This window comes from Electrophorus electricus, chromosome 6, assembly GCF_013358815.1.
Source record: "Electrophorus electricus isolate fEleEle1 chromosome 6, fEleEle1.pri, whole genome shotgun sequence".
Lineage (NCBI taxonomy): Eukaryota > Metazoa > Chordata > Actinopteri > Gymnotiformes > Gymnotidae > Electrophorus > Electrophorus electricus.
In genome coordinates this window covers 25,052,034-25,077,194 of record NC_049540.1, presented here as the reverse complement: position 1 = coordinate 25,077,194, position 25,161 = coordinate 25,052,034, and the positions used below count along the sequence as shown (strand labels likewise).

Sequence of the window (25,161 nt, the reverse complement as noted above, 5' to 3'; positions counted from 1 at the left end):
CTAAGCAAGCTATAACTACATTATCTTCTAACAACTTTTGGTAGACTATTGGACCTGATTAAAATCCCCGGTGGTATACTTTGTTAGATATGTTGCTGATATACCTAAAGAGTTGGTATTACTTCATAGTTGCAAATGATTACTTTTTGTCAAATTGTTTGGCTTGTGAGAAAATATAACCTGACACTCTTTAATGCATCTGAGTGGTTGTTATGGTTACAGAGAAAACTGACAAAGGTGAGTGACACTTGTTTATCAAGTTTTCTGAAGCCTCAAGTACTCTCTTTGTAAAAGTGTTTGGTATACGGAAAGGTGAACATTCTTCAATAAACAGTAATTTTATTAATGCTCACTGTTTGACTTCTGGGTGCACAAAAAATAAGAATCTTTTTTTGCTCCTTTTTTGGCACCAAAATAATGCTACTGCTATATTTATGTAGCCTGAGCTAAAGGCACTGTCAATGATGCAATAATAAAACTAATACAACAGCGCAAGTTATCAGAGTTTTTTCACGTTACAATAATAAGTTCTTGTAGATTTACTCTAAACATGTTGCAAATAGTTTTTCCGTAGCTTGCTTCGTAGTAGGTGCTAACAACATTATGGTTGTAGGTTTGATTCCCAGGGATTATACATGCTTTCTATTAATAAATGTAAAATTGATAATAATCTTCTTCTAACACCTCAGTATGCATGATTTTGTCAAACCAATCTAGTACTCTGTTCTCTTTTTGGTGGAGAGCAGACGACATCTCCATACCTCAAAGGCAATTCTGTCATCTGCAGTTTAGCAACAGAAAGAGACAAATGTATCTTTGGAAAGAGATGAGCAGAGATGTAGTGCAGTTTGGAAGCAGACTGGCACCAGATGGATGGAAGAGACAGAATGAAGGCTCATGAACACATCCGGCACGGTGCTGATGAACTGAATGACGTGCCACGTGCGTGCTGTATGCTAGTTACGTGGCAGGTCAGAGGACTCGGGCATCGGCACGAGCAGCTCCAAACTGACCTGTCATATACATTTTCTTTGTGTGTGTGTGTGTGTGTGTGTGTGTGTGAGTCACAGATAGTAAGAGTGAAAGTGTATGAAAGAGAGAATAAAAGACAGAGATTCAGAGAGACTCAGAGAGAGTGTAAAGGGTGTGGCAGAATCCAGACTTGTAGCACCTCCTCTGTGCAGCAAGTGGATTCACGTCCCTCTCTCGTGCTTTATCTGCATGTGGGCGTAAGGTTTCAGACAGTAGCAGGAGGCAGCCACAGCTGATAGGAGCTCCGTTATGGATCCCACTGCTCCACCGTCTCCTCCCCTTGTCTCTTCTGCCTCTCTGCTCTCACAGCTGAAACGGCCGCTCCTGGCTGGCGAAAAGGATGGATCGTTACACTTCTACTTCGAAAATCCCCTGTAGTTTTCCTGTAGTCCCCCTTGTCTGAGATTACAGCGGAAGTACCGTTCATGTGGAAGAGAGAGCTCGGAATTAATTTTAGTTTGAGTCTTAATAGATCAACACAATGCAGCAGGGATACTCAATCTTCTGTACGAATATACTGGCTTTATCATAGACTTCCTTAAATGTTTTCTCATAAATCGCATACAAACAAACAGCAAGAAAGACAGGAAGACTTCATATACATCTACTTCCACAACAGGTTGTTTGAAAGATGTTAGCTGCTGAAACATGGCACCTCAAACCCTGACCATGTTTAATTACTATGCCTCTGGCAGAGAAAGACACTTGAGCTTGACATGCAGTATGTCATGTTTTTCCCATCTTTCTGGACCATCTGAATCTTTTCCAAGCCAAGGAGGGATCCCAGAGTGAGCCTTGTTTAGCTGTGGACTGTGGATGAACATCAGCCAAGCCACTCGTTCTCATGGCTACAGTTTCTACCTGGACGAATAGGTTGCTATAGCAACTCCTGGGTTCCCCTCCCCCAACATCACACATACAGCATGCGCTGCATTCAGTGCTCTTAAACATGCCAGATGTATTTAGCCCGTTGGTCTCAAGTAAACATCTGCAGCTAGTGTTGCTGAAAGGTCAGCAAACAGAGCCTGCTTGAAAAGTCCCTAGTATTCCATGATTGGTGCTTCTGTTTGAATTCAGTGGTGGCTACATCATCGCTTCTTCTGTGAGGGGCTTATCTGAGTGAAAAACAACCCAATTTGATGGCTCTCTGCTGAGGAACATGTCCACACAGATAAAATGCTCATTACTTCCATCCCACTGGTCTGCAACTCCCAGCTGTTCCCTCCCAGCCACTATGTCCTAGTGCTCTGCATGGCTGCTATAAAACATTTATCATGAGGACACACACACACACACACACACACACACACACACACACACACACACACACACACACACACACACACACACACACACACAGACATGTGTGCCACATACACTCTCACATGCATATTTGAATGTAAATACATATATGTACAATATATATATGCTGCACATTAACACATATGCACACTTACATACATGCATACACATAGCCAATCACAGGTGAGGATACTTTCTCTAATATAATTGTGCTTTATTCTGTTTGGGATTGTCCCACAGAACTGGCAAGCATTCATTGGCCTTCATAATGGTTTTACTGGAAGAGCATCTGTTAAGCGTCATAAGAACTAAGAGGAATGTAGAGTGTATCTAGTGTATAACCAGAAAAACATTGAAATGTTTAAGATCTGGGTCATAATTAAATTATACATGTAGAATTTGTTTAATTCACCCTGAGAGCTTCGTGTAGTACACAGTGAAGACCATTTAGACATGTTTAAAATCAACCATTCAGTGAACAAGAGCTGCTTGAAATGGTTTAGGAGGGTGGGTGGGTGGTGGTTATCTATGGAAAGCAATTCCTGTAGAAGCTCCACATTACAATTTTTCTCTCCCATTTGTTTTTCAAATAGGAGACAGAAGTGAGTGACAGGAAGAGGCGTCAGCTCCTCGAGAGGGAGGCGAAGAACAAGATCTTAGCATTCCAGTCTTTGGTAAATACCTTCAACACATATGCCTGCTCAGGCTGTCTTCCTTCACTCTGTCTAGTCATGTGTGAACCACTCTCCTTTACCCTCATCTTTTCTGACCACCTCTCACACTTAAACGTGTTGTACCCTCCATTCTAACGGGATCAGCTTTTTGCTGCTTGGTTGAGCATTTGGGAAGGCACTTATGCTTGTGTCTGCTTCCCCAGCTGACCAGTGTGGAGGAGTTCACGTGCCTCTTAGCCCAAGGGCACTGTTGCTCTATAGAACTCTGCTCATGCTCTGTGCCACACACACACACACACACACACGCGCGCGCACGTGTGTGTCTCAGTGCAGCACATGGCCTGGTTCTCTGCCTCAACTCTGGGTCCCAGGCTGAAGGGAACTTTCTGTGTGGAAGGGAGGAGGGTTAACTGTGTGGGGTATTCGGACCTCCATGGCTGCACTCGAGAGCCCTCACATCAGCACAGCTTTCTCCAGTTCCTGATGAGCCCTTTGAGAGGGCAGGGGGGAGACTATGCACTGAACCTGTGCTCATTTGTGGGAAAGGTGCGGAACCAGAGCCAGAATTCTTATATGTTACGTTATAGTGTTATGGGGGGGGATCATGTTATGTACGGCTCCAGTGCATCATCGACCCATGATATCAGGCCCGCCCAAAACATCCTGAACACAAAAATGATGAAAAATAGTTTAACGCTCTCAGGCAGCAATTCAATACTACACAGTTCACATCTTTTCATGTGTTTTCTGCAGTTCAAGTTCAAAGTTCAAAGAGGTTTTATTGTCATTTCAGCTATATACAAGTACACAACAAAAAGGAGACAATGTTGCTCCAGGACCATGGTGCAACACAAAATAACAGACAACATGCTACACAAGTGCAAACAGTTCAATATAGTGCAAAAATGTCATTAAATAAACATTAAATAAACAATAATAAATACAGGACAGGACAAATACAAAATGAGTAGACAGTGCAATTATTTAGTCCAGTACACAGTACTGGGCATATGTAAAGTGAGTTGTGCATATTTTTTTGTTTTGTTTTGCTAATTGAATCTAAATTGAATTACAAGCATAAGTGTAAGGTAGCTTACTTATGTGCACAGGGCTATAGCATGAATCAAAATGTGTGCACAAAGCACAACTTGATTGCTGTGGCGTTGGACACTGGTTGTTCACTGTTATGTAATGTGAGCAGGTTTTAACCACGCTGTGAAGATGTGAATTGCAAAAGAAAGCCAGCTGTGGTCTTAGTGTCAGGTCCACCCCATATCAGTTACGCCAACGTCCAGTTGTAATTTCTGGAGGTGCCAACTACACTGCACATACTTCCTATTGTACCATTCATACTCTGTGTCTCCTAGTCATATTATTCACCACTCTTCTGCTTGTATAATTTTCAGAGGTGCAGGAAGAAAATTGAAAGAAGCATTCTTCTGTGCTCTGGGAAGCAGAGCTACAACGTTCCACTGTCTGCTCACACCTGAGATAAAGAGTTAGAGAGTGCATTGAAGAAAGCCAGTGCACTAACTTTGCATTGCCTTTTGTACTGCATTGCCTATTTACATCTGTCTTTTTATATCTATGGTATAACCTGTGCCTTTTCAAAGCCTGTTACACAAGACAAGATATCTATGATAACTATAACAAGATACCTATGGCATAACTTCTGGACTAACTTTGCATTGTTATGGTATAACTTGTCAGTGGCCTTGTCCAAAGGCCAAATAAGACACCCAGTGTCTCCACAAATCCCTCAGGCATGCAGCTGCCGCAGCATGGCAGCTCATTAGTGGTGATCCTTTGGGAGTTTAAAGGGAAACAGTTATTCTGTGTCGATATTTCACGCACACACACATGCTCTTATTTCATGCATTAGAGTTCACCATCATTAGTGCTATGTGCAATTGTTTGCTTGTTTGGATGAAATGACTTGTTCTTGTTATCAAAATGACTTGTTCTTGTTATCAAACATTATATCACAATATAACTGCGAAAATCGCCATGTGGAATTGAAAGCCCCCTCATGCCTAAGGTTGATTTATTCCAAGCTAATAAGTGAACTATGGGGTAAGCAGTGTTGGTCTGTGAATCACACAAATGTACATACTTGTTTAGTGTATTAGAGAGTTTGCAATCGTGCAACAGCATGCAGCAAATGAGTGGGCATATAATTGGAGCGAGGTCCACACCGAAGCTGTGTGTGGAGACATGTCTTGACAGCAGCCTGGGGTGCATATTGTGACAGTGTTCAGACAGGCTTCAGAAAAGGGCTTTCTTCTCTTCTGCAAATGGAGCCCTTTGCAGAGCTAGCTGTCATAGCAACCACCTGCTCTTAGGAAGAGCAGAGCGCTTCAGGATTAAGGGCGTGAGAATCCGCTAAGTTTAGATGCTGAGCGGTGGGTTTTCCCATGAGGACAACAGCTGACGGCGTGAGCCGCATATCGAGGCTCGATGGGGCTGGGTTCTCTGCCGCCCGAGGGAAGGCTGCTGATCGCTCGCCCTTGATGGACACTGCGAGAGCGATAGCCTGCAGCCGGCTGACATCTGACCTTCACCAAGAAGCACGAACCTGAAGAGAGGCGTGATCAAGCAGTGCTGCAGTGCAGAACTGCTAGAGCTCGCAGCATTTTCAAGTGTCTGACTTTTCCTTCCTAAACATTACCAAAGCTCCTTCTGCTCCCTGGCTCTCTGGGGTTCCCCGTCTTATCCTCAAACGCATGCACTCTCTTTTTTGCCGCCTTGTTGCATTCCTGTGCTTGTGTAACAACGCCCACACAGGCAGTACACATCCATAGAGCTGTTGCGGAGACCCATGCGAAAGAGTGTTGCTGCTGGGACTCCTGCGGTAGGCCTAGCAGCTGCAGGACCAGTGGCCAAACTTGGGGCTAGAGATCAAGCAGCCGCGTCTGCCTGAACGAGTCCCTTCATGTGTCAGTGGCCCCCTATCTGCGCCCCGGCCTGCTTCTCCCCCACTACCACTACATGATTCTCATCCGTATGGGAGCACAGCTCTAGCTGAAGAAGAGTATGGACTGCTCTCGTGCATTTTAGAATCATTTGATGGGTGTATTTATGGCCTGTGCATTAAGCAGAAAATGGCACGTAATATAAAAAGGCAATCTCAGTGGACTGATGAAATGGAACCTATTGGCCAAAATATTCCCAGCTACATTCTGCCATGTGTAGGTGATATAGTGGGCACGGCCCTGTTGTGCTGGTGATGTTGTGTAGGTGTGGACACTACTGCACTATGGTATAACTGCATGTGAATCTTTCGATTGAGGGATGAGATGCAGGATTTAGTTTTTTTGTTTGTTTTGTTTATGTGGAAAGATTAGCTGCTTTCATTACCCCTCTTTTACTTAGAGTGGCACTTAAAGCATTACAGTAGTTTAAAAAAGCCATGCTGGCTGGCACTGCCCTGTTCTTTCCCCGTCTGCCTGATTTGAACATACAGTACAAGACTCTATTTCAGCCTGTACCCTTAACATTACCCATGACATCACTTTAAGCTGTCATTTTCAATGTTATTTAATCAGAAAAGGATGCACTGAAAATGACTAGGACCCCATTAAAAAACTAATCTAGCAACAAATTGAATCCGACTTTGTGGTGATGTTTGGATGCTGCTGTTTTCCTTGATTCGGGTGTTGGCTGGTGTATGTATGTGTTAGGCGGCGTGAGATGTGCGTCATGTGCAAGCAGAGCAGAGCACGGCCTTTTTAATAGCTCTTACAGCACATTAAATGAAGGGTGACAAAGTGGGCCTCATTTGTAGCTTGTGCACAATAAAAGGATTTGTGCCCTGGGGGTACGCTTATCTGCAGATGTAAGCCAGCCGCTGTATTACAGTGTGTCTTGTTAATTATTATCAGCTGCTTTGGTGAGCTAGCTCGTGATGCATCGGCCAGGAGAAACACACTGCTCTGTTCATTCTAGGAGTTGTGCTGCATCAAGTCACACTTCATTATGATTGTGCCACTCAAGCATACCCTAAATCAAATGGACCTTAAAATTCATCATGATCAATACATTTTATTAGTTGCAAAATAATGAATACTCAGTATCTGGGGGCACAATTTAATCCCTGTTTGTGTTGTCTACAAGCAACCAAAGGCCATATGGCATCCTGACACAATGCATTTACCCGTAGCACTGATGTATTCATCGCTCCCTGTGCTACCCACTGCCAAATGCATGTGCAGCTCAACACCTAACGCTCTGCTGCGCCGCCCAGAGCTAATGTGCTATTTTCTTCTTCTGTGTGACAGAAGCATGAGCTGCAGGATGCCTTGCAGGAGAGGAATCGCTTCCATCGCAGCTTGTACAGCCACAGCCTGAAGGCAGTGCGGTATGAACAGGTAGGAGCCGGTTGCACCGGCCGGACAATCAATGGCTGGTTATTGGTCTGCTCCCCTCGACACATGTGGCTCTATGATTCTTGTCCACTTCCACTGCATCAATCGAATGCAATCCAACGCCACAGCCTGATCAATAACCACCATCGTCCCGGCCTGATTTGAATAGGTGTGACTCAGTTATACTTGTAAAGCATTGACGGTCGTTAAACTGTAGCTTGTAAAAATTTGTAATCTTAGCAAAACAACAATGAAGCACGGAACAACAAGTGTGTCCATGTGCGTCTCCAAGAACATAAAATGAAGAAAGAATTTGGACACAAGTGGCTGGCTGTTATTTGTGTTATTTCTGTGAACTCACCAAAACACCAAAACAGGCATATCAGTACATCACTGCCCCCGCCTCCCCGGCTCCCCCCAGTAGAGGAAGAAGATCTCACTCCAATGTTGCACTACTGAGAGTGGCAGACTGGGATGCCTGCCGCTAATGTGTCATTTTCACTGGTGTTTTTTGCCAAGCGGACTGGCCATTGCTTGACTGTCTCTCGGCGTAATCCCCAGCTTCGCTCCTCTCCTTGCCCAGCAAAAAGGAACCATCTGTCGTGGCCCCTGAGAAGTGGCTGACATAAGCAGCCTTCTGCTTAATCAGGTAGTGGCACCGGGGAGACCAGCCCACCGTCCAGCCCCTCTGTGATCAAAGGCTCGGTGCCTGGTGCTGGGCGACGTTTCGCTGAGGAGTTAACGAGGCTGGTCAGCGCGGTTAAATAACCTCAGGATGGATGCCTGTGTTTATCACGCTGTGTTTGTCACGCTAATGCCAGCTTGGGCTTGGATCGATATGAGATGCGAATCAGCCCTTCCATTTCTTCTGACCTGTTTCATCCTAATAAATGAGAGGGCGTGCATGCCTAGCCAAGACTGATGCGCTTTCATTGGGTTGACAGTGGAGATTATGGGAGAAACCTTTGATTGGTGAAGAGGGTCTTATGTTTAATCGGACCTTTTGGGAAATCTTTAGTATTTCATGATTATTTTTGTTAATGGTGTCAAAACCACAAGCCAATGTGAAGGTGAAATTTAAAAGTTCACAAGCTGGTTGTCTTAACTCTAATGATACATTAGCATCTTGGATAATTTTGCTACTTTGTGGTTTAAGATGAACCCCTGATAAAAGGATTTTCCAGGAAAATCCTTTGAAAATAGATCTTAAAATCGGTGCCCCATAATCTCACTTTACAGTCAGTTCCCATGATTCCTGAAAAACAGCCACCTGAGCAGTCATGCTGGGTCAGCAGTTTTCCCACAGTTCCTGAGGGCTTTGTCAGGCTTTCCCTTGCATAACTTCCATGGACTTTATTTAACCTTTGTTTCATCATTGCAATAAAAGGTTACATAAGACAGCAGGATCCTTACTCCAAAAGAGTGTACTATATTAGCAAAAAAGCATGTTTAGATGAATGTACAGAACCCATCTATTTTCTGCTCTCTTTTGTCCCACAACTCAATCTTTCTGTCTCTCTCTCTCTTTCTTTTTCCTCTGAAGGTGAAGTCAGATTATGAGCAGCTCAGAGAGACTTTCAACACTGTAATTCAGGAGAGAAACTTGGCAAGGCAGGAAAAAGCTGAGCTCCAACACAAACTGGACAACCTTGAGCAGGCCCTTAAGGTATGGAACCACAGACTGGACAATAGAGGACATGCTATTATCATGTTTATGTAGTCTGTTACAACTGCTTAATTTGTTGCATTGAAAAGTTCTCAGAGGTTGAGGTGGGTTTGCGAATAAATGCCCATACTGCACAAAAGAAATTTATGCTGAAAGTGGAACCTGTTTGCTTGCCAAAAACATGAAGGGGACAATTTCTAAAGTACTGATGCAGAAACTCTAATGCACTCCTGCAGTATACTGTACCCAGTATACTGTGTATATTCCCTGTGTCTGCTTTGCTAGCTCTGCTGAATTATTGAGCCGATAGGTGCACTTATTCCAGGATACTGCAGCTCCTCAGTTGCTCGCCACAGCCAAAGCAGCACAGTGATTATGCAAGCCACTGTGTGTGTCCTGGACACCTCTAACATATTCAAAGGGGAAAAGAGGCTTTGCTTTTGTCGGACTGGGGAAAAGAGATGGATAGGCCAGCCCTTTTAAGCTGCTTTGTGTTACTAAGCCTTACAACATATTTGATTTACTTAGGTCCAACTCCAGTTCTTTAGCCCTGTGATAAAGGGAAAGACCACTGCAACCGCTGTCCTTCTGCGCATTCGTTGAATAGAGTCCCCATGCACTACCCTGTATATGTCAGTGTCATATCTTGTTATTGGGCACAGTTGTGCCCAGTGCATGGTGGTAATTATTGGAATAGAATTTTACAAACCCATTAATCTTCTCTTACTCTGGAATCAGCAAGTTATGACAATGATTAATGATTAAGGCAAGTCAGCGATATTTTGTGCAGAATCAGGAGCTTTCGTACCTCTGCAAAAAAATCATCCTTTGTCGTCGTCCCCCCCCCCCCCCCCGGCTGGCTTTCTCAGTACATGCGAGAGGCTGCACAGCAGAAGCAGCAGTTAGAGTCAGAGCATGAGCAGGCCCTGGCTATCCTCAGCTCCACACAGCAGGAGATCCAGCTTCTGCAAGAGGTAACAACAATGTACACGCACACATGCTCAGGCACACATGAATGCATGTACATGTGTGTGTGTGCGCACACACACATGCATGCAGACAGAGGCATATAGTTTAACCATTTCAAAGTTAGTGGGGATACGGACAGTGATAGCCAGCTTTCTTGTGCATATTGGGAGTTAGGGGTATGCAGGCATGGTGAGTCAAAGTAAAATCAGAGCTGTTGTATAGCTACACAGCTGTAATCTAAGCCCTGTGAGACCTGCTCATTTCCCTTTGTGTCTGCGTGTTCTTCAAGGCGAAGCCGCGACAGGCAAATGAAGCAATTAAAGCAGACAGCAGGCACATCAGCACTGCAACTCCACTGGGACGCAGTCTGAGCGCGTGCGCACACACACACACGCAAACACACACACACACACACACACACACACACACACACACGGCTGCACAAAAAATCATCTATGCAAGAGAAAGCCTGACATAGCCCTTGACATACTCTAAACTTTCTACTTTTAACAAATTGCTTCTGTTGTGACAAGCACAGGGGTCAGGTCAATTGAAGGAGCATTGCCCTCTGATTTTTAATTTCACAATAGTGCTGCTTTGAACCTCTGCTGAAGCTTGGGATGGAATGGTTATGTCTTGTTTCTAGGCTCAGGTTGTGACTGATAAAGAGCATGAAGGGAAGGTCCATTTGCTAGAGGTAAGAGAGGCCCTCTCCAGCCTGCAGTCGCCGTCCCCTCTTAAAGAGTCCCAGCATGAGATCTCCTGTCACTAACCTGGTCAGCAGATCCTGTTGTAGCAGAGGATGAAGAGAACCCATCCGGATAATCTAATGTCCACTGAAGGGCAGCAAAAAGACTAGCTTGTAGAGCTGCCTTAAAAGGCAGCCGAAACTGGGGCAGGTGCCACAGGAAGCAGTGTAGTCTGTGCACTGTCTGTGACTGCCTGCCAGACGTCTGGCTCCTGTAGGCATTAACTAGAGCATGACCCTCATTCTCACATAAACCCTCACATTTATGTCATTGTTTTTTGTACACCTGGGTTTATATTTGTGCGTTTCCTTTTTTGTTCCTTATATTAGATTAGTTTGTATTTTATTTTGATGTTTTCTTCTGACTGCTGCCATCCTGATTTTATGATTTTCCTTTTATGGCTAAGCAGAATCAGGACAGAATGCAGGTGTATGCCATTTATGTAGAAGCTGCAAAGGCTCATGCATTACCATTACTGACCCTTCTTCTCCCACTGAGTTCCATGAGCTCAGCTCTGCCTTAAGAAGCAGGTTTGAAATGATCAATAGCTTTAGCCCCCATTCTGCTAAAATAATTGCATTCTAGGTCTGATTATATTGTTGAATGTCCAGAGAATATATGTGCAAAATGAACTGTCTCTGCACCAGGACCCCATTGCCTGTGTGAAACTGAGGACTGCATAATGTATATTCCTTATCTGCATAAAGGTCTGTTTAGACAATGGTCTTAACATACATCAGGGGACTTTATCAGCCTTATAATGTATGCATAATGCAGTTTGGCCTCACTATTTAATGCTGCTTTCTTTGCATGTGGTGAAGCAGAGTTGTTTATCTATAAAAGCTGCAGCTCATTAGAGATCCCACCCAATAATTGGCTCTTCTTATGTAAAGCCCAGACAGATAAGGGTTAACATCCCTGTGGCCTTTGCAGGAACTCTTAGAAGTAGCATAATGGGCTGATTATACTATTACTGAAGGAAGTGGTAGAATCGCAACAGCCCACTTTATGGGAACATGATAAATATTAATTAGCAAGTTATGTAATCTGTCTGATGCTTGTTGGTCTTTCTTTTTCCATTTGCTTCTCCAAACCTTAAAGGTCAAAATTCACAACCTGGAACAGAAATGCCGGTCTGAGAGTGAAAAGTGTAACATTTTGTCAAACAAGCTGAAGAAATTTCACCTGGGGTCAGACACTTCAGAATTTCTGACTTCTGATCCCAGGAGCTGTCCAGAGATTTGCTGCTTGCCCCAGAACACTCTCTGCCACATTCTCAGCGAGCTCCACAACCATAGTGGGAAAGGTGAGCCAAGTATACTTAAGATCACTATAGCTAATCAGCTATAATACATGCAATATATTTGTCATCTTTACAGCTGGATGGGGTTTCAGTGACAGAGCATTCTGGAACATATCTGGTAATCAATATCTAGAATCAAAGCTGACATGATAAATGAATCCACAAATGCCAGGTGTTTCTGTTTTTTTAAGCCTAAAATCTGCTAAAGGTATTCAGCATCCTCTTGTTTTCAATCTACCAGGCATCTTATAAAGCACACGGAGAAGCTTTGTGTCGTCAGTCAATATTTCAGAGTAATTAAAATATGTAGGACTAGTGACCTTTGGAGGAAGCCAGATGTGTAGAGAAAGAAATCGAGTATTGTGAAATTAATGGGATGATCATGGTCAAGTTAATGCGATGTTCTTATCAACATACGCAGGTAACATTTCAGCGCTGTGCTCTCTGACAAGAAATGCATCAGTTCAGGTTGCAATAAGTGTATGTATGTCAATGATGAGGAACACAATCTGTCATTATGACAGACTCCTGTTTTCAGACCCAAAAATGCAACAGGCACAGTGGAAGCTGAAGCATGGTATTTGCCGCACAGTGGTAGGCTGACTCCTGCCTGCATGATTTATGACCTTCCATAAACGAACTAATTCAGATTTAGTGCATTTGCTCTCACTGTGAGTGATGCGGCTCATGGTAACATTATCTGTCCCGTTGCTCTAACTCCCAGCATCTCTTTCAGAGTTAAATGCGATTGCTTCAGGACTCTTGTTCACCATGTCCTTAAACATCTGTAACACAGGCGGTGATTGACAGGCACTGCCGTACGGATGTGTAACTCTATGTTGTGCAGGTGATGACCGCTCTACAGACCCCCTGCTAATCTCTCAGCTCCTCCAGCCACTGCAGGTCAGCAAAGACAAACCTGAACTGGCCATCAAAGCTACCACCCACACCCGGAACCTATCCCGGAGCCCCCTTCCAGTGAGCACCTCAGAGGTGTGTCCAACTCATCCGCTGATGCAACGATCCTTTACTGGCTGCTTATGTTCAGGATGGACTGCTCAGTTAACTTCCTGTTCATGCTTGGAATGGCTATGTCTTTACCTGTAATTCCATGATAGGAAAACCGATAAATATGGGCAGAGAAGTGAGGGATTGTGGGCATGGATTTGTTGAGCACGTTCTTTATTCTTTTTAATACGTCACCTAAACATTCCTTCAGACTGTGGTAGGGGGAGAAGCGTGTTTATTTTCTTTTTAGAGTTTTGACCCTCAGTGCCTTCCTTCACTCCACCCTACATTACGTTTGCAGTTTTATAAAATGGTTCTTTCCATTTTCCTATTGGCTCAGGGGTAGATGAGTAGGAGGCTCACTCTATAAAGACAAATGGCTAGGGTGGTTTTTGGATTACCCTTTAAGTTGCTTCCTGGGTGTTATAGCTCCCAGGAAAGTGATGTTATAAGGAGGTAATGTTTGTGTTCCATTTAACTAAGCAGCTTTGTTTTGCAAATTTTTTAAATAGTTTGATTTTATTTTTATATTTTTGTAAGAGGTGACCACCCCTCCATTTTGTGCAGGCTTGCCATGTTGGTGTAGGCCTTATGTTTGTTAAAGTTGTTTTTATATTAAAAGATTTAAGCTTTTGATTTTTAACAGCAAGCCCATTGGCTATTAGTGAAGGTAGACCCACACTCTTTAGTTTGTGACTATTTGGTATGTGGATTACTTCTTTTTGTATATTTTTGTTTGGTAAAAGCTTGGCCTTAAAAACTGGCATGGCTCCAAAGATGCCTGATGGATTTAAGAAAGGGAGAAGTCAGCTGGCTAAATTTCATACTGGCTTGTGTAATTAAAATTTTTTTTTTTTTACTTTGTAGTGTGGTTTGTGGATTTGAATCGATTGCACAGGTGTGAGATTGAGTAGCAGAATAGGGAAGTGTCAACTTTCCATGTAGATACTTTCTCAGTTTTTTCCCCTTCTATCCATGCCCCTTGGTTCCGATCCACTGGGTTTCAAATGGCATTGACTATCCCATAGCTTTGGAAGGTTCCAATAAGGGACCTCCTTTTTTTATGAGTAGACAATATATTTTTATAAGGAACAACAAGAATAAAGAATGTTGTGATTATATTTAAAATTCAAATAAAAGCCAAACAATTTATAACTTTGAAAGTCATGTCTCTGCCTCCTCAGTAAGAGGTGACCTAGTGGGGAGGGGTTTCTGCTGCAGTTGGGACCATCTTACTGTGGTTTGTGGGCGCACACTTCTATTTGGTCTCAATCTTTTTGCTGCTGCAAGTAGGCTGTGTACAGCGTTAGACTGCAGAGGAATGAGTTTATTTGTCTGTGTTTGTGGTATTTTCTGTGAACTGGATTTTTCTTCTGGCAAAGCCGCAGTTGGCGCCTCTGTGAGTCACGACAGACTGTTGGGACAACCTGCAGACTGCCAGCAATCTCTGACCGTTCCTGGTGTTGAAGCCGTAGCTATGGAGGAAGAGCTGCAGAAGCTGAGAGGCTTGGTTCAACAGCTGAAACAAGAGGATGAACTGCTACGGCGGCAAAATGCAGCACTTGGATCAGTGATTGGGATTCCTGGCCCAAGAGAACCAGGGGTCAGTGTTCACAGGCCTACAGTTAGCGTTGCTCCTGCAGTAACTGAGAGCTTGATTTATATCCCTAAAAGGAGAGGAAAGGTTCTGTTTTTAGAGGCATTTCTGGTATCTGAATGGTTGGAGGAGGTACAAACAAGTGCAGACGTTCATTTGTCCTCTGCTGACTGGGCATGCTTTTTCATGTGCATTTAGTGTGGGAGGCCTGTGCACGAAGAGAATATAGACCCAGGGAGGACCTGGAAGACCCCAGATAGTATTGTTTGCATTTTGCACTTGTAGGAGTGTTGCAGGAAGAGGAGGTTGAGACCTTTGGAAGGCTGAATGGGAGCAGGGATGAGTGGTTGCATTGTCAACAATGGGCAAAATGACCTGGCTTTTGGTATCTCCTACAAATATCTGATGCTCTAAGAGCAAAGGGTCTTGTAGGAACTTGCTGTAATATAGACAGCAACCTAGTTCATGCATTGGGTGTTTATAAGAGCAGACTTATTCTGTGTTGGTGAGGGTAGGTCAATGTTCTCCATTACAAGGGCTTGATAACCTCTATATAGATGGTGCTGTGTCTCCTGATTATCTATCCCAGAGCCAATATAAAAGTGCTTAAAAAAACGTTGTGGGTGGGTGTTGAGGAAGCTACTCAAAGCTTCTCCACCTACCACAGGTGCTAATTAACTGTTTACAAGGAGGGTGGGATCAAGCCAAAAAATTGTAAGTGAATTTTTGCATCTCATGTTGCTATAGTCTGTTTCCTTTCTCCACAGTTGGATCTAAATGAGTAACCACATTTCATTAATAAGCAATCCTTTAGAAATTACAAATTGGGAGATTTTATTGAAGTTATGCCCTCGTTAAGTACCTGAGCCCTTGATGCTTAGAGGTTAAATGTAATTTCCAGTTTAATTTAGTTGGTCTGGATGGACCATGTGGATATGATGAAAATAGAAAAAAAACCATGCTTCCCTGGATAATCTCATCTGCTCATAGATGGATAATGAGGTGAGTCCAGCTCCCAGGTCTAAGGCGCGATATACGGGTCAGGTCCGCCTGTGCACTGCCCGCTACAGGTGAGCATGCCTAGGGTTTCAGTCTCAGTCATCTCAGTATGAATGTGATGCACTTGGGTTCTTATTGATCCATCAAGCAATTTTCTCATTCCTGGCTAAATATCAAAACCTTTTTAAAATAGGATGCTCATAATATTTATAAAGCTACTACTCATTGGCTATTGTAAATAGAAATGAAACTATTATCAGTATTGCTTATTTGCTGTATATATTCTCTGTACCCATTTTTTCTCCTTTCTTTTTCTGTCTGGTCAGCTATAACCCCTATGATGGACCCAATGAGCATCCGGAGGCTGAGCTGCCTCTCGTTGCTGGGAAGTATCTCTACGTGTATGGAGACATGGATGATGATGGGTTCTATGAGGGTATGCCACTTTTGGAGCACTCTTGTTTAGTTATCATCATTACAGGCACAATAAATGTGTATCTAAATTAAGATCTGTAACATTTATTTGCAATTTTTAAAAATCTGGAATATTCATTTCTGTTATGTAATTAGTTATATTTGGTGCACGTCATTCTTCAGTGCAAAACTTTTAAAGTAATTCCTGAAAGAAGCCCTAGCAGATTATATTGCAAATTATGTTTGCTAACTTGTCACACGCCCTACTGTTAGATGGCCAAAAACACTAAAGTGCACTGTCTCTGGGTCATTAGGGCTAGTTTTGTCATATTTTCCTTTGTACTAATTAGATGCTCTACTTTTAGTGGTCAACACTTATAGCTGGAGCTGTAAATTCTTATACAATGTCAGTCTTGATTAGTGTCATTGCAGGGATAAATGGCAGTTTGTTAGGATGGGACAGCATTATCTTAACATTTGCTGACTTTATCTATATTGTGTTCAGATGACATGTTTGAGGGAGAAGAATAAACAATGTTTAAGTAGCATGCTGTGTTGTATTTCAACTGAGTCACTGAGGGAGTTAATGGTGACCCAGTGGACAGTGCAGAGTCAAAGCTTTGTCTGTGGCCTGGATTCAGGTGAGCTGCTGGATGGCCAGCGTGGCCTTGTGCCCTCCAACTTTGTGGAGTTCGTCCAGGACAAAGAGAAGCCATCTATAGATGGGCCGGAGGACCACATCCAGCTGGAGCATGGCTGCCTAAACCTGACTACCTTAGACGGAGGCGTTTCTCTGGAAAGCCTGAGCACCGACCCCCTTGGTCCCTGCAGCAACGGAACTGGGGCTCTGGATGCCGAGGAGCTGGCCGACGACGTTGTGCCTTATCCGAGAAAGATCAGCTTGATCAAACAGCTTGCCAGGAGCGTCATAGTGGCCTGGGAGTCTCCTCTGGTCCCCCTGGGCTGGGGCAACATTAACGGATACCATGTCTTGGTGGACGGGGAGGTGCGTTCCACTGTGCCCTTCGGGGGCCGGACCAAGCTGCTCCTGGAGAAGCTGGACTTGGCTGTCTGCACCTATCGTGTGTCCGTACAGAGCGTGACTGACCGCGGTGTGTCGGATGAGCTGCGCTGCACCATGCTGGTGGGCAGAAACGTGGCGGTCGCACCCACGGGCTTGCGCCTCGACGACATCATGCGGGACTCGGCAGAGCTCTCCTGGCTGCCAAGCAACAGCAACTATTCACACACCGTGGTGCTGGATGGGGTGGAGCATGCAGTGGTGAAGCCCTGCTGCTACAGGCTGCGCTTCACCAACCTAAAGGCTGCCACTGTGTACAAGGTGAGGGTGGTGGCCAAGCCCCACCAGGTACCCTGGCACATGCCACTTGAACAGCGGGAGAAGAAGGAGTCTGGGGTGGAGTTCTGCACCCAGGCTGCAGGTCAGACACTGCTCTAATATATTGCCATCAACAATGACTATAGTTTGTGGTCAGTCTGGTGTTGCATACTGATTCTCCTGGACCTAAATGGTTCTTAGTTGACCACTTGGAACAATTCACTTTACAATGTGGGCCAATTAATTAAACACCCCTAAATTTAACTAATTAATTTAGTAAGGCTTTGCCATAATAAAAATTGCATCTGCTCATACTAAAACATATTTATTGATACTGCTTCATATTGTACATAAAATAATTTTTTTTAGAAGCATTTCATTTACTGAACATTATATTTTATGAGGCTGAAAACCCCTTCATCCTTATGAATAAAAAAAAACTAATATATATTATTTTAAATAAATATAAAATATTTTTTGGAACCATCTTACTACTAATGTTATCTTTAAGTTAATCAGTTTGTCAGTTACTCTATTTAAACATCTATGTTGTATGTCACAGTTCAGATATTTCTCCTTTGCATGCACTGAAGAGGAACACTTTTATTCTAAACTGTGCTGATTCTGAGTCTTACTCTGACTGTTATCTCTCCATTATCCACCCTCCAGGGCCCCCTTTGCCACCCCATGAGGTGCATGTCCAGTGTGGTCAGGCTCCAGGGATACTCCAGGTCCACTGGAAGCCGCCTCCGTTAACTCCCACTGGGACTTCGAATGGTGCCAATGTCATTGGCTATGCAGTTTGCACAAAGGGCCAGAAGGTGACGCAGAAATAATTTACACAACCAACCACAGTTTTCATTTCCCGTTTAATTCATGCATCCACACTTCAACTTTTTTTTTTTTTTTTTTTTTAATTTAGGAAATGCTCTTGCCCTCTGTTGGTGAATAGAAGTCATTACAACCAGTAATATTGAAAACATTAGCATTTTTTACTTTAATAAAACCTTTACTTGCACAAAATACTTTCATGAAATACCCACAGTTTATTCATTACATCTGTAACTTGTCTTGGCTGTAGATCGCTGAGGTGTTGTACCCACTGGCAGACTTTGCAACAGTGGAGCTGAACCACCTCCAGTGTTTGGAGGCCCATGAAGTTGTGGTCAGGACTTTATCAGCCCAAGGGGAATCCCAGGACTCTCCGGTTGCTGTCATTCCCAGCAACCTGCTCGTGCCCCCTCCCCAAGCCCATCACATTCAAGCCCCTCTTCCACTCCAGCCTGCTCAGCCTCTGCCCCCTCGTGCTGCCCTGCTGCCTCCCATACAGCCTCTAGCTCCTCACACCTGCCCCCAGCCACATGCCTACCTCCAACCCCTCCCGGTTCACCCAAACCAGCTGCCCTCTCATCTACAGGGTCATCCAATGCCTCCACCCCCTCATTCTTTTCCCCAGCCCACTATCCCAATTCCCCAGCCCACTATCCCAATGCCCCAGCCCCACATTCCGCAGATGACTCTTCCTCAACCACAGAGACCACTAAGTGCCAGAGAGCTGGAAACCAAAGAACAGTCACCGGGCCTGCTCCACCCTGCTGGGGGTCCACATCAACCATGGGAGCCCACATGTTCTCTGTCTGGCCTGTCCTCAACCCTGCCGCACGGGCACACCCTTGAGGCCCCACAGTGCCCTAGCCACCGTTCACCGTCTCCCCAGAGAATACTCCCCCAGCCCAGGGGCACACTCATCCCTGACACCATGGCCAAGGCCATCGCTAGGGAGGCTGCCCAAAGAGTGGCTGCAGAGAGCGGTCGGGTGAGTGTGGAATGAAACTGTGAATTGATTAGAAAATCAACAAGACCAGCATGTGTGGCATATGTAGAATCCTTTCTGAGCGCTCCTTTAAGCGATGGTATGTAATTAGAGAACAACACACTGCAAAATGTGTTGGAATAAAGCAGCATCAGCAATGAGGCATCTGAAGTAATCTGCGTGTATCTAGATGGAGAGGAGAAGTCAGGGCGTTCACTCTCAGAACTCAGATGAGGAAGAGGATGAGGAAAGCTATCAGTCCCGCAGAAGAGGAGCATCTGTGGATGACTTCCTCAGGGGTTCTGAGCTGGGCAGGCAGGTACGGGAGCTGTGGGTGGGGTAACTACTTTATATTGCGCCATGCTTTAGACGGAGGCCACAGGCAAGTGTCCGAAAAAAGAGGAATCTTCAGGTTGTGTAATGCTTATTTCATGCCGCACTCTGATTGGCTGTGTCACCTCAGTCCCAATACAGTCACAATGAAGAGTACCACACTGAAAGCAGTCGGGGCTCTGATCTATCTGATATCATGGAAGAGGATGAGGAGGAGCTGTACTCGGAAATGCAGCTTGAGGAAGGGCGTCGGCGCGACTCGCACAGTGCTCATAAGGTGAGGCAAAACGCAATGGGACACAGCCACGTGATTAACTTTCAGACTGCAATCACAGTGTGCTGAGAAACTGCCTTTTTCCATGGATTTTATTAATGGTACACAACAATACTTGAATTTTTGAACCAGTGTATGGATGTCAACTTAAAGCTTAACTCTTATCCAATGGCTTGTGCATTTAATTTGAAACTTTGTTCTTGTTTGGTTTAAGCCTGGAGGGAACACATCTTCAGGAAGACCGAATCGGGACTCTTCTCGGAGGCCCGCACATAGTGCTTCTCAGCCCCAGCGAACACCTCTTATGGTCCCATCTATTGGTCAGTGGACTCTCAGTCCAACATGTGACACCTCAGTTCTGCCTGTGCAAATGTTCTGTACTCTCTTAAATGTCTTGACATTTCATCATGGAAGTGGGATGGGAAAGCCTTTTGAGCTCCCCAGTGAACGCTGATCACCCAGGTGTTTGATCCATGTTCATATTCTGTCGGCCCTTTGTAAGAGTTTCGCATTATAAAATCCTGTCAGTCTGAAAAGCCCTCCAACTTCAGGTTAAAGATACTATTTACAGAAACAAAACTTGGTTTTATTTCTGCAGATTAGTTATTTACAAACTCCTGTTTGTTCTTGATATCTTATGCCATCCAGGGGTCTGTGTCAATACTTGCATAGCGTTCCCTGATTTTCACATGTCCGTTGGCTGGTTAGGCAAGGCAGTAAGGGGCACTGTAGTTTGTGCATGGTAACGGCTCTCTGATTGGTGTTTCCCCTCAGAGATAACCACTGAGAGTAACAGTGAGGGCAACCTCTCTCCGCACATGGAGGATGTTTACTATGGCAGTATAGCACGGCACAGGACACGGCCCTCACGGAGGCCTGGGGGCGCCAGGCCTCCTCATGGTATGTGCTGAAGGTCTCTTTCCAAAGCACGCTCCGTGCAGGCTGATGGAGGAGGGAGAACGAAGCAGCTTGGAGTGAAATGCCATTAAGAGCCTTGAACTGCAACGCATGAGGCACTGGACTGCAGGGATGGAGACACTGTTTTGAGCCTCAGTGATCCTCAGTACCTGTGAGATGGCTGCCTACCATAGTGGAGTGTTGGCTTACTGCACATAGAATGCTCCTACCCTTTGTGCTGACTTTGCTGTGAGACGCCTGCTGTACCCTAACCCTTTCTGACTCGATTACACCCGTTCTTTTACTTTGGCTGTGCATGACTGAGTGGTAAAAGGTAAGCGTGGTGCCTACGGACAAATGCATATTGGAAGCTATTCCATGAACAGATTCAAAAGAAAACCATAACTGAAACAGTCGAATTCAGCACTGTCTTGTCTGCCACACAGATTCCATTCCAGAATGCATGTTGGGTGTGTCTGACCATCCCTTTCTGGCATAGGCCAGTAAGTGCTGTAAGATTGAGAGAAAACAGGTGCAACTTTCTCTAGAACTAATCAGGCCCATCTGACTAGTCTCCCTCAGGTCCAGCTTGCTGCATGGTTACAGAAGCCCAGGCTGTGTTCTGTTTGCATCTGTTGGACTCTGTTGCACATTTTTGGCTTGTTGCTCATGTGTGATATGTTGCCATATGGGTACACTAGCCCCACCACCTGTACATCACTCCATATCCATTTCATTACATCGTCAAACGTTTGTTAGCCCACTTAAGAAAGCAATACTGTGTAACGGACAGATCACATTGCAAGCATAATTAAAGTACAAAGCATGAAGACTATTTTCTAATACTGCACGATCTATCAAGCAAATACAAATGACCACCTTTTTAAGTTAAATTTTTATAGGTTTGTTTTTTTCATATACAGGTGGGGTAAATGATTTAACATATGAACGTGAATCGTAGTGCATGGTAGAAGAGGCACTTGGAAACATCTGGACATGCGTGTTCATATTTGGCTTCACAATAATTTTCCACACAGTGGGAAAAACTCATGGTTACTGCTCTGGTAGGGAGGTTCTCAGTGTGTTTGTCTACCATGTCTCAGATGCTTACAGAGATCAAAGGCGCCATTCCCCTCCAAGCTATGATGAGTCGGAACCTGAAGACCCCTTCCGTATCTTCGTAGCATTGTTTGACTATGACCCACTCTCCATGTCCCCGAACCCAGATGCGGCTGATGAAGAGCTTCCTTTTAAAGAAGGACAGATCATCAAGGCAAGAGGTGTCTCTGGGCCAAGAGTCATGTGCTGACTGGTTGTTGAAAACAATATTGCTTCAGTTTGTTGGAACTGATGTTTATCCCTTATGTTAAGACCAGGGCACTCCTGTACAACATTTTATCACTTCCCAACCAATCTCTCCTACCACAGCTCCAACCTGTGCACATACAGGACCTCACTGGGAGGCACACATGTACATACACAGCACATCTCCATACGTGTGTGTGTGTGTGTGTGTGTGTGTGTGTGTGTGTGTGTGTGTGTGTGTGTGTGTGTGTGTGTGTGTGTGTGTGTGTGTGTAAGTCTCCACTAAGACACTTGACCTCGACACTTACACGGTACACTTTAATTAAACTTGCACTATTTGTATCATCCTTTATTTAATACCCCCTGCCCCTACAAATCCCCTTTTGCCATCTTTGTTTGGCTTGCCTATATGTGTGTTCCTATTTTTCTTATTTGACTTAGTTTTCAGTATTTACAATAATGTTCTCTCTGTCTACCTCAGTCTTTGCAGCACTGCCTTTCATTTCACTGTACTCTTTGTACCAGCTACAAATGCACTGTGAAAGGGGATGCATTTCTCTCTCTCCCTCCTGCTCAGGTGTACGGGGATAAGGACACCGACGGATTTTATCGGGGGGAGATTCGTGGCCGCTCTGGCCTCATCCCGTGTAACATGGTGTCGGAGATTCGAGCTGAGGATGAGGAGACTATGGATCAGCTCATGAAGCAGGGCTTTCTTCCCCTCAACACTCCTGTGGACAGAATAGGTACTGTGTCCTCTCCAAAACCTTAGTCCTTTGCTAAATTTTTATTCTTGCTTCTAGTTTACCCTTTGTGACCGCTCCGCAGTGCATCCTTCATGAATAAGGGATCCTTCTTTCCTGAGAAGTGGTGCATCTGAATACATTCTCCTTCCTTACAGAGCAGAACAGAAAAGGTGGTCGCCACCCTGTGGCTACTAGAAGAATGGTCGCCCTTTACGACTATGACCCCAGAGAGAGCTCCCCAAATGTGGATGTTGAGGTGTGTACAACAAACAAGCCCACATAGTCATGTATTGCCCACAATAAGGTTAGAAAACCTAATTTTAATCTTAACCTTTTAATTCTAATGAAACCTTTTGGCAAAAAGTGCATCTCCATGGCACTCTTTATTTAGACACGACCGTGATCAGTCTCTGGACGTGTTTCACCATGAACCTTCATCTAACATCAAATCAAAAACCCATGAGAAACAAACAGATAATAAACCATGCTACAAATAAAACAATTCATCACACGACTTGGTTGAGTTTCCTAGAGATTCTCGTATAGAAAACGCATTCAGATTAAAAAAAACCAAACAAAAAAACACGAGACACAAGTAAATAGACCGTGCAAGTAGAAGAGTACCCAGTAGGGTACATCAAGAGTACCCCATTAATTTACCAACAGCTCAACAAAATTGCATGCAAAAGGCATAGATGCAGGAACTCAATCCTAGAGAGTACCATACATTTGCATAAATGTGGTTTAAAATGAAAATTCATTTAATGCAGCATAAATAGTAGATTTCAATTTATTAAAAAGTCTAAATTTGATTAGGTTTCTGTCTCTTATTACCTTTCCTTCATGTGTCTGGAATATGATCAATATAGTATTTTAAGCATAGATTATTTGAACATTTAAATTTAACATGTATTACCTTTCCTTACCAAGCCATTTTGTAAGCATCTCTATTTTGCCAAAATAAAAAAAATTGTGAACATTCCAATAAATAGCATGACCAGTGTTAGAATTGTTCACATCATCATTACCTTGAACTGCATTATCAAAGTAGTTACATCAATCATATTTAAACCTATTCTTTTTGCATGGCAGGAAAATGACTGCTAAGTCACCAAGACCTCTTTTTAAATCTAATTACAGGAAGTGGAATTCAGAATAAAGTGTTTCAAATGTAGGTATTCTGTAACTCCTGAACTGTCTGTGTGAAATTCAGTGTCTCCCCCCCCATGTCACAGCCTTTTACTTGCTTACAGTCCTCCTTATGCCGGTTTGTTTTTAAAGGCATCCTATCCCCTAACTCCTACTGTAAGGACTTGCAGTCCTACTGGATTGCCCTCATTTTAATAAGTCAGTTAAGGTGAATTCACCTTGTTAGGCAGATGCATTTGGTTTAAGGAATAGGATCAGATTCTCGAACACTAAAATGTTCATTTTCAGATTCATTACACTAAATAATGAGAAGCCAGATCCTCAAAGTAAGTTACAACCGCCCTAACCATTTTACTTAATGCCAGTTTAAGATCAGTGCGCCTTCTCTGATGGGAAGATTAACATCCACATACAGTATACGAGGAGAATTACATTTGTTGCTCATCACACAATATAGTTCACATCACTGTGATATCTTAAAGCAAATAAAGCTATTTAGCTTATGCAAAAATTTCAGAAGACAGATATTACTAGATAGATATACAACTTTGTCTTCGCTTAGTACAAGTACAAGCCAACGAAATGCAGTTTCTAGACAAAGAAGACTACTTACTCGACAAAATATAAATACACAGCTACCCACAAAACAAGCACAGAAGATCCTCTATATTCCAGGGCAGCCAGTAATCTCATTGAGGCTCTAACAAATTGTTTTTATATTTCAACCCTGAAACTTGCACATGCCAGGATTTAAATCAACATGAAATATTAAATCGCAAAATGGCACTTTCATTTCTTTGAAGTCTCAATTTCTCGGTGTTGCACTCAAATCACTCGTACCAATTTCTTAATACTGTAGAATTTTAATGCCAGGTTTTTAAAACTGGTAAAATATGTACCTGTAACAGTACTACACATCATTTATTTATTTTATTTTATTTATTTATTTATTTATTTATTTTGACACATATGTCAGGTGACACAAAATGATTGGTTTATTACAAAGATTAGTGGATGGTTGGTAAAAGGTGATGAGCAATATACCATAGCATGACATTTTATAAAATGAAAAACCATAAAGGATTAACATATTATGTATTGATCATATTGACACATGAAAGAAAGGTAATAAATGACAAACTTCATGAAATTGAGACTTTTGGGGTTTATACATTTGAAAGCTACTACTTGTGAATTAAACAAATATCTTCATTTTAAACCATATTTC

The 25,161-nt window shown here is 43.6% G+C and overlaps 1 protein-coding gene across 4 annotated transcripts in view; it reads left to right on the top strand.

The window, feature by feature from the left end:
• Positions 1–25,161, top strand: part of si:ch73-287m6.1 (RIMS-binding protein 2) — a 52,343-nt gene that overhangs the window by 11,762 nt on the left and 15,420 nt on the right. Inside the window, exons 5-23 of one of the 4 annotated variants that reach the window (XM_035527000.1) lie at positions 2,928–3,008; positions 7,286–7,375; positions 8,916–9,038; positions 9,908–10,012; positions 10,654–10,704; positions 11,858–12,062; positions 12,907–13,052; positions 15,655–15,734; positions 15,990–16,099; positions 16,719–17,519; positions 18,086–18,237; positions 18,498–19,232; positions 19,420–19,548; positions 19,693–19,839; positions 20,051–20,156; positions 20,611–20,736; positions 21,837–22,006; positions 22,616–22,784; positions 22,940–23,040. In XM_035527000.1, the coding sequence (XP_035382893.1) occupies positions 2,928–3,008; positions 7,286–7,375; positions 8,916–9,038; positions 9,908–10,012; positions 10,654–10,704; positions 11,858–12,062; positions 12,907–13,052; positions 15,655–15,734; positions 15,990–16,099; positions 16,719–17,519; positions 18,086–18,237; positions 18,498–19,232; positions 19,420–19,548; positions 19,693–19,839; positions 20,051–20,156; positions 20,611–20,736; positions 21,837–22,006; positions 22,616–22,784; positions 22,940–23,040 (3,627 nt within the window). The remainder of the gene's footprint in view (positions 1–2,927; positions 3,009–7,285; positions 7,376–8,915; positions 9,039–9,907; positions 10,013–10,653; positions 10,705–11,857; positions 12,063–12,906; positions 13,053–15,654; positions 15,735–15,989; positions 16,100–16,718; positions 17,520–18,085; positions 18,238–18,497; positions 19,233–19,419; positions 19,549–19,692; positions 19,840–20,050; positions 20,157–20,610; positions 20,737–21,836; positions 22,007–22,615; positions 22,785–22,939; positions 23,041–25,161) is intronic. The other 3 variants (XM_035527003.1, XM_035527002.1, XM_035527001.1) reach the window with 3 other exon arrangements.